The 10,154-nt window shown below is 36.6% G+C and overlaps 1 protein-coding gene and 1 long non-coding RNA gene across 2 annotated transcripts; both read left to right on the forward strand.

Moving 5' to 3' along the window:
* The first annotated feature begins 1,143 nt into the window (after positions 1-1,143).
* LOC131307216 (protein PYRICULARIA ORYZAE RESISTANCE 21-like) lies at positions 1,144-3,389 on the forward strand. The gene is made up of 3 exons (XM_058333623.1): positions 1,144-1,232; positions 2,360-2,441; positions 2,777-3,389. Exons 1-3 carry the CDS (start codon positions 1,221-1,223, stop codon positions 3,139-3,141), a joined length of 459 nt encoding a protein of 152 aa, XP_058189606.1. The 5' UTR covers positions 1,144-1,220; the 3' UTR covers positions 3,142-3,389.
* A 2,338-nt stretch (positions 3,390-5,727) lies between these two features.
* Positions 5,728-7,565, forward strand: LOC131307219 (uncharacterized). Its single transcript, XR_009194020.1, has 2 exons — positions 5,728-5,979; positions 7,356-7,565. It is a non-coding gene; the product is annotated as an uncharacterized LOC131307219 (long non-coding RNA).
* The last annotated feature ends 2,589 nt before the right edge of the window (positions 7,566-10,154 follow it).

Consider the following 10,154-nt stretch of genomic DNA (forward strand, 5'->3'; position numbering starts at 1 on the left):
TCTGTTAACTCCCGTTTGTTTACTCCTGAAAATTTTAGTCAATCCTCAACCTTTTATTTGTATTGCCTATTTGTACCCCTTAGCTGGGGGTGGCAACAGGGCGGGATGGGAGTGAATACCACTGTCCTCCCCGAACCTATATTCAGCCCCAGTTCCCGCCCTGATCTTAACTGGGAAATTTATTTAATGGCCTTCCATCCCCGTCCCAAACGGAGAACAAAAGTTCCCGTGGGAAATCGGGGATATGTACCTAAACAAAAAAATCTTGCATTGTGCCACGCAATTTCCTAACGAAATCAAAAAGCACAGAATAGGTACAAACCATTCGCAATAAACATCCTTCGCCTTTGTCATCCAAAGGAAACATCCATAACATTTGCCGGCGGAGATTCTAGACACAAATGTTTGGGACACAGAACGTGTTTGAAATTATTCAATTTCACACAAAGTTCACACTTATTCCATGCAGGAGAGAGAGTTAAGGAGAGTGCTTCGTTTTAATTTAAGTAACAACATTCTTATAAAATATATCACATAGGAGAGAGAGTCAAGGAGAGAATTTCGTCTTTAAATAATTAGGTAATTAGATTCTGATAGAATAATGTATAAAATAATGTATTTTTATACATTATCACACTTATTCCCATAATATTTATCACACTTATTCCCATAAAATAATGTATAAAATAATGTATTTTTATCACACTTATTCCCATAATATTTGTCCGGTCCACAAAACGAGAATTATAAAATAATGTATTTTTTTTAAGAAAAAATTCAAATTCTTTTCATAAGTTAAAAGAATTCGTCAAGATTTAGTAAATTGTTGAATTTTTTTCCAATTTTTCTTACAAAAATTGTATTATTGTTATCGGAGGATATGGGTCTTGTCCACAAAGTGATTGAATAATTGGCAGGTGAGATGGTTCTGTCAATAATCAAAGGGCGGCACATGCATGTTATGCTAATGTGGAGTGGAGGAGAGTGACGAGTCAGCAGACAGCAATCATACGCCACCTACCTCTGTGGGAATTTGAAGACAGCGTTTCATTACGTACGACAACAGGGTAGAATTTTCCATTCTTAACATTCTTAAAGCAAGGCCTTCTTGATCTCTCCCCACACCACCCCCCCCCCCCCCCCCCCCCCCCCCGGCCGCTCTCTCTCTCTCCACTTCGTTCATTTCTGGCTTCGGATCTGATTATCCCCAGGTCTCAATTATGGCTGAGAAGGTTTGTTTGTAAACACCATTTCCCTCTAACTCTATATACATAAATACCACACGAGATATATAGTTTAGCTTTTTCTGTGGTCGTCGATTAATTGCTTTCTTTAGCAATATATATACATATATATATAGAGAGAGAGTCCTTTTCAGGTCCGATCTTCCAGATTTTCTTATGGTCCGAATTTGTGTCTTAGCTCCCATTTCCCGATCGATTTACGATGATCCGAACTGCTCAATGTGTTCAAAACGTGATTTTAAGGGTACCCCTAGAAATCAAAAAAAAAAAAAAAGACTGGGAAGGGCTTGATCTGAGCAGTTTTTTTCTGAACCGTTCAATAAAAAAACTGCTCGGATCAAGCCCTTCACGATCATTTTTTTTGGTGATTTCTCGCGAGTACCCTTAAAATCACGTTCTGATCACATTGAGCTGCTCGGATCATCTCAAATCGACCGAGAAATGAAAATCCGGACCATAATTTTGTTATATTTTTGTATATTAAGCAGTGCTCACATTAAGCAGTGCTGTTCACAGGGACGGAGGGAAAGGGGGGCACGTGCCCCCGCTCAAAACTAAAATAATTTTGTTATATTTTTGTATATTTTGCATAATTATAAAATTAAATGTGCTACTACACATAAACAAGTGCATATATCTTGAAAATATACATATAAAACTAGTTTATGTTTCAATTCGTCATATGGTGCATTTATACTTGTTGATTTTCAAACTATTTGTCTACTTGGATCGATTCTTTCTTAATTGTACTTATTTTCGATTCTTTCTTAATTGTACTTATTTTTAACCGTCTAAGAGCAATATTTTAAAATAATTTCATTAATAAAACTATATCGATCATTCTAAAACTTGTTGATGTTCATGTAAAACATACTCTCAAATTTTGTCTGAAATTTTGTGCTTATTTTTATATAATTTAGGTGAAAGTATGTGTTATATATTTTTGTAGTTTGTACTGCATGCCTTAATTATGTAACAATCTTATTGTGATTAACTAAAAAAATAAATTTTCGCCACTATGATTAACAGGGTGCCCCCACTAAACAACATTTCTGAATCCGTCCCTGACTGTTCATATGTAACTCTTGTATTTTGTCTTTTCAATCGTGTAACAGGTTACAACAATGGTGCTGAAGGTGGACCTTCAGTGTCCTTGTTGCTACAGGAAGATCAAGAAAGTTCTTGCCAAATTTCCCGGTGAGACCCGCAACTATTATTAGTATTATTATTTATTCATTATTTCTTTATTCATACCACCGGTATATTTATCGAAGGGAGAATGATTTTTACACTTCTTTTCTTGCTTTCATTCACACGAAACGACAAATAGTACAAAATTGTTATCTGTACATAAAAATCAAATAAAGAGGTAAGAAGAATTTGATGCATTTGCGTGAATAAAGATGAGAACAAGAGTACAACAAGATAAAAAGTAAGTAAAACAACTACTATTTGCTTTTCGATATTTTCTAAACTTTTCATTTAAGAAACTGACTTTTGTGCGATGTCAAACTTTTGGGGACAAATAATAGAAATTCGAAGCCAGGCTTATGACGAGAAGCAGAATACGGTGACGATCACTGTATTATGCTGCAGCCCGGAGAAGATTCGTGACAAGTTGTGTTGCAAAGGTGGGAAAACAATCAAGTGCATTGAGATCAAACCGCCTCCGAAACCCGACCCGAAACCCTGCCCCCCCCACCCTGTTTATGTACCGGTTCTGGTGTGTTGTGGGCAATGTTGCAGGGGTATCCCAAGGGGCCCATGTTATGAGGGGTGTGGGAGGCCAGTACCATCATGTGATGGGGGGTGTGGTGGGAATAGGGCTTGTTATGGAGTAAGTCGTTGCAATGAGTACTTTAATGAAGAAAACACTTCTGGTTGCACAATCATGTGATGGTAGAGCTTCCTCATGATCAAGCTTTTTGATTACTTTTGTTGGAAAAGAAAAGGCATACTTGTTTGTGGGTATATGTGGGGGTTGGGGTTATGTTTTTTGGACTATGATTTTATACAAAGTATAAAAAAATGGTCAATAACGAGTTTGGTAGTCTGGTGGTGGCGGCCAAATAGTCAATTGAGATGGGGTTTTATGGTGATATATATGTAATGATTTATGATTAATAAGATTCTTCGTTAATCATATACTCTGCATGTGCTTTTGTTTCATCTTACATGATTTGTTGTTCCTTCGAAGTTCGATCAGGAACTCACAAAGAATATGAGTACCTTATCACACGTCAATCATTTTCTTGTAACTATTCAATACCCTTATGAAAAATTGTTCACATCCGAGCAATTTCAGGATCGAATCCACTTTGAATTTGATAAATGCATTGCTTGTGAAGTATGTGTTCGTATATGTCCTATAGATCTACCCGTTGTAGATTGGAAATTGAAAACCGATATTCAAAAGAAACGTTTGTTTAATTACAGTATTGATTTTAGAATCTGTATATTTTGTGGCAATTACGTTGAGTATCGTCAAACAAATTGTTTATCAATGACCGAAGAATATGAACTTTCTACTTATGATCGTCATGAATTGAATTATAATCAAATTGCTTTGGGTCGTTTACCAATGTCAATAATTGATGATTATTCGTATTTTCTCTATCACAATTATTGTGAAAAAACATCTATAAAAATGAGCCTCGGACAGTTTATTTGTGAAAATGTATATATAGCCAAAAAAGGACCACACCTAAAATCAGGTCAAATTCTAATTGTTTAAGTTGACTCTATAATAGTAATACGATCAGCTAAGCCCTATTCAGCCACTCTAGAAACAACTACTAATGGCCATTATGGGGACATCATTTACGAAAGAGATACATTACTTACATTTCTATATGAAAAATCGAGATCTAGTGATATAACGTAAAGTCTTCCAAAAGTGGAAAAAATGGTCGAAGTGCGTTCGATTGATTCAATATCGATGAATCTAGAAAAGAGGGTTAAGGCTTGGAATGAATGTTTAACAAAAATTCTTGGAATTCCTTGGGGATTTTTGATTGGTGTTGAGCTAACTATAGTGCAAAAACGTATCTCTTTGGTTAATAAGATCCAAGAGGTTTATCGATCCCAGATGGTGCAGATCCATAATAGGCATATCAAACTTATTGTATGTCAAATAACATCAAAAGTGTTGGTTTCAAAAGATGAAATGTCTAATGTTTTCTTTCCCGGAGAACTAATTGGATTGTTGTGAGCTGAACGAATGGGGCGTGCTTTGGAAGAAGCAATCCATTACCTAGCTGTCTTATTGGGAATAATAAGAGCATCTCTGAATACTCAAAGTTTCATATCTGAAGCGAGTTTTCAAGAAACTGCTCTAGTTTTAGCAAAAGTTGCTCTCCGGAGTCGTATCGATTGGTTGAAACGCTTGAAAGAGAATGTTATTTTGGAGGAAATGATGCCCATTGGTACCAGATTCAAATGATTAATTCCCCCTTTAAGACAACATAATAACATTCCTTTGGAAACAAAAAAGCAGAATTGATTCAAAGGAGAAATGATAGATATTTTGTTCGACCCCATAAAAATTATTTGATTCTTTTCTTTCAAAGAATTTCCATGATACATCCGAATAATCATTTCGACTCTGACTCTTCCACTCCAGTCGTTGCCTTTCTTTCTGTTACTTCGAAAGTAGCTGCTTCAGCTTTAGCAACTCGAATTTTCGATATTCTCTTTTATTTCTCATCAAACGAATGGCATCTTCTTCTCGAAATCTTAGCTATTCTTATCATGATATTGGGAAACCTTATTGCTATTACTCAAACAAGCATGAAACGTATGCTTGCATATTCATCCATAGGTCAAATCGGATATGTAATTATTGGCATAATTGTTGGAGACTTAAATGATGGATATGCAAGCATGATAATTTATATGTTGTTCTATATCTCCATGAATTTAGGAACTTTTGCTTGCATTGTATTATTTGGTCTACATACCATAACTGATAACATTTGAGATTATGCAGGATTATACACGATAGATCCTTTTTTTGACTCCCTTTTTAGCCCTATGTCTCTTATCCAAAAAGGGGTCTTCCTCCATTAGCAGGGTTTTTCGAAAAACTCTATTTATTTTGGTGTGGATGGTAGGCAGGTCTATATTTCTTGGTTTTAATAAGACTCATTACAAGCACTCTTTCTATCTACTATTATCTAAAAATAATCAAGTTAGTAATAATTGGACGAAACCAAGAAATAACTCCTTTCGTGCGAAATTATCGACGATCTCCTTTAAGATCAACGAATTCCATCGAATTGAGTATGACTGTATGTGTGATAGTGTAGAGACCCGTATTTTAGGGCCGTATTTTTTTTTAAGAAATATTAAAATTATCGAGTAATGACGTAAATTGTGGAAATTTGAATAAAGGCATGGTTATAAGATTATGGGATCAATGTGACATAATTGCAAGTGCAGGGGTGAAAGTGTGATAAGTATATATGTATATGTATATGGGCGTACTAGAAAAAAAACCATTTTTTCCCCTTTTCCTTTTTTGTCTTTCTTTCTCTCGGCTCTCTCCCTCCGAAACTCTCCCTCCACTTCTCTCCTCGATTTCATCTACTTAGAGCGTGATTCCGAACAAAGCCCAAGAATTAAAGTCGTTATACGGCGCATGGGCTTTCCGAATATCCAAGAAAAATCATGATCGGACCACGTGGGAGTTTGGTTGACTTGGTCAAAGGTTCGGGTTTTGCTCAAAACCCATGAGGTAGGGATTTCTTACTCTTGCTATGCGCTTATACGGTGTTTATGTACCTAGATCGTGTCTTGTTTCGTTGTTTGAGGTTGTTTGTTCCATTTCCGAAATTCTGCAGAAACAGGGTCTTTGTTTTTGGGGTTTTACGCCTTCTTAAACTCATGATTGAATTTTGGTTCCTTCGTATGAAATAAAGTAGACTTAGAGCCCGTTCTAATGCCGCTGGAATCACCCGAAACCGTTGAGAATTGAATTTCTGGTGGTTTTTAGAATACTGATCTGCAATCTGTCTCGTTTTCTGGGTTTCAGCCCACTTCGGATGGCCATAACTTCCTCGTCTGATGTCCATTTTATGCAAACTATGTATCGGTTCGAAGGTCTTAAAGTTAGCTTTCATTTGCCACCGGAATCGTCTTAAAACTCTTAGTATACGGAAAGTTATCATCATTTGAGTGGAGGCGTGTCAATCTGTCATGCTGCGTGACAGATTCGTGTAGCCTCGGTAAACCCCTGTTTAACCACCCTTGGGGTGAGGATTTGTCAAGAGTTCCTTCGTGACTTATAAGCTTCATTCAATCGCGCAACTATTGAGATTGGAATCACTCAAAAATATTAAGAACTCGATTTATAGTGATTTTTAGAAGATTGCCTTGTAATCTGAAAATCTGGGCAGCTCACTGAGCAGCGTTTTTCATTGTTTAGCTACGGTTAAACGACCCTATTGGTTATGGGTCCTTATGGGTTTTAAAGATTGGTAAGTTTGTGATCTTTTGGCGTTGGTTTCAATATTTTTGGGTTTAAGATGAAAGGGAGTATGATTTATTTGGATTGAATTGAACTTAAACACTATTAGGGCATTGTATTGAGCATAAATAGAATCATTGAGTATTGTCTAAACATGTTTCCATTTGATTGAATGTTTTAGGAAGTTCGAGTCGTCATGTGGATCGAGGTGAGTGATTTAATACCTAAATCACATGGTTTTGAACTTGTTTTCCTTATCGTACTTATTTGAACATGTTTTATAAATTGTGTACTCCATGGATACCAATGAAAGGTGGACCTATTTGTAAAATATTTGCGAATCTATTTAATGGCATTCCCAACGTCCGGTCTTGCTAGGGGACGGCTTAATGGCTAGCAAGGGTGTTTGAGGTTGGTATGTGTTTTGGGATAATGCGTAGACGTCTGGCTTATCCACTACCGGGGACGCCTGGTAGCTTTTGAATTTTGAATAGCGGAATGTGCATTATATTTGGCTTATGGTTTTGAGTTCCTTGTTTTGAAAAATTATCAAATTATTTTGCATTGTCCATGGAAGGCATGTGAGTTAAGTATTAATCATTCACACGAGCTTTGGCTTACGTATTTTCTTTTCCACCTTTCAGGAAGCGACGCGTAGTGTGGCAGAGTGTTTACTTTTGAGATGTGTTGTATATTTGGAAAAGAAAATTATACTTCATGATCACTTAGCTTTGTGTATGATTTGTTTAGTTTGTAAATTTGTAGGTAAACACAGCTCTGAGAGGTTTATCCTTTTGGTTTGTAAACCTATGTAAGACTTTGGTTTGTTATCAATAAAAGTTAACTTTTGCTTCCGTTGTTATGTTTAGCCCCTTTGATCATCGCTTGCTTAGATGATATTTGATTTGTGATTTGGCCTTAGTGAGAAATCACTGGCATTTGTCATTATTACGACCTCAAGGGGCGGGTCAGGGTCGTGACAGATAGCATCTACTATATTAGGAATATCAATGAACCCGATTATTTCAATTGCTCAGGATACCCTTTTTTAGCTTCTAGGGTCTATTTCTTAGTTCAAGATCCGTCTTACTAACTAGAATTAAAGAATTAGTAGATATGTTCCGTCCAAAATGGGAATGGGCTAGGGTTATAAACTTATTATCTATAATCTGATGATCGAGTTGATTTCATGATTATAAGTTCATTCCCTATCGGACTAGATCGGAATAGAGATATACATTCTCATTATGAGAATGGGTTAATCGAGCGTATCAAAATAGATACTTTGTTTCTTTATGGATTCGTACATCTCATTTAGGATTAAAAAGAGACATAATCGGATTTGCTTTTTACAGATTTTCCTTATTTTGGGACCCTATTCACCTCTTTGGGCTTCTACTGAATCAAGAAATAGATTTGATTGTTCACCTTATTTGATATATTAAAGCATCCTCCGGATAATGCAAATCGAAGCAATTGGGTGTCCGACTTGGGCCTATATGACATGACATGACCGATCAATAGCAATAATCCAACACCGCACATTTGTCATATATTCCATACATCACACTAGATAGATATCATATTCATGGATTATGCTTCACTTCCAAGATGCCTTGGTGGTAAAATGATAGACACGTGAGACTCAAAATCTCGTGCAAAAAAGCGTGGAGGTTCGAATCCTCTTCAAGGCATAATATTGAGAATGCTCATTGAATGAACAATTCATCAGTAAGAGAGCTCAGATCGAGTCGGTATATCAATACCGATTCGATCCGAGCTCTTGGAATTGGAATAATTCAGCAGCGAATCACAAGATCTTGGTGATCTTCCATATCGAATTAATGGGGAGTCTGCTTTAAAACCATCTGCCCTGCCCAAACCCACCCCCCCCCCCCCCCCCCCCCCCCCCCTCATATGTTTCAACAAGAATGCAAATTAGAAAGAATCCTCTGGTAAAATGCATGTTTGTAACCCAGCAGCTAAAGTACATTACATAGTCTATTTTAAGGATTGGTGACTTAACCATTCAGTGACCAAGTCACTGGATGTTCCAAAATAGGTACTCTAGGGTGGGGTGAATTCAATAATAGACGCCTGTTGGCATTTCAGCCTTCCTTCGCCTTTCCGGGCCTATCTGAAAGATAATCCAATACTTCTTGGTCGTGAATATCCGAAGTTCGCTGTTCAAAAATTCTTGTTTAAACAGTTCGTACCATCCATACATAGTGTTTTGATCTCATATTTCACTTCTTCCATTTTTCAGCAGTAACATATTGTTCCATGGAGCTAAAAAATAGGGAATAAAGAATTGTTTCCATAACTCTACAAACAGGTGGATACAAACCTTGAGTTATGCAAGGTCATGTAACTAGAATATATTTCCATGATATGCAAGGCATATTCATGATTGGTCAAACCAGTAATAATATGTGTATTATTGCCCATCAAAAAATACTAGATGTATTATTAGTCAATAAAAGGCCATATATTAAACTTTTCCTCAGCTAGCAATACCAATATGCTTTAAGGACAAAAGATGAAAAACTTTAATTATAGCACTGAAATTATAAAAGGCGAGTGAAAGGGATTTGAGAAAGTAGGCACTAGGCACACGGAATTACCATATATAGAAGGGAAACATCTTAGCAGCCTTTCATACCAAGAAAAACATGATCAGTTTACAAGTGATGGTCAATTCATTTGAATTATGGGCTCCGGCCTACACCACATGCCACACAAGAAAGAAAACAAATTGGATAAACTATAGTACATTGAAAAGAAATTGGATAAACTATAGTACATTTTTTTGTCTTTTCTTTTGTTTCCTTTCCTTTGCTTTTTTATTATTTATTTAACACTGGTATGTTTGGACTGTAGAAACTTTATATCCAACTCAAGACCAATTAGCAATGAATGGAGAGATCCCAAATGTTATTAAGTGATCACCAATTCCACCCCAAGCAATGTAGGACTTTATATCTTAACATCCCTCATCACAAGCAGCCGCTTTTGAGGTCTGTCATGTGTGGCCACTTTTGGGTCCTATCATCATGCAGCCTTTTTGCTGGTCTGTCATCGCGGGGTATGAATTGTAATTTTTAATAAAATGTGGGGTGGAATGAGCCCCGCTCTGATACTATGTAGAAACTTTATATCTATCTCAAAACCAATTGGCAATGAGTGGAGAGGTCCCAAATGTTATTAAGTGATGTGAGGGGGAATGTTAAGAAAATAGAGTCCGGACATAAAGTTTTCACATTGCTTGGGAGTGGAATAGGTGATCACTTAATAACATTTGAGACCTCTCTATTCATTACCAATTGGTTTTGAGATGGACATAAAGTTTCCACATGGTATCAGAGCGGGGCCCGTTCCACCCCACATTTTATAAAAATTCACAATCCACACCCCACGATGACAGACCAGCAAAAAGGCTGCAC

Source organism: Rhododendron vialii, chromosome 11a, assembly GCF_030253575.1.
Source record: "Rhododendron vialii isolate Sample 1 chromosome 11a, ASM3025357v1".
NCBI lineage: Eukaryota > Viridiplantae > Streptophyta > Magnoliopsida > Ericales > Ericaceae > Rhododendron > Rhododendron vialii.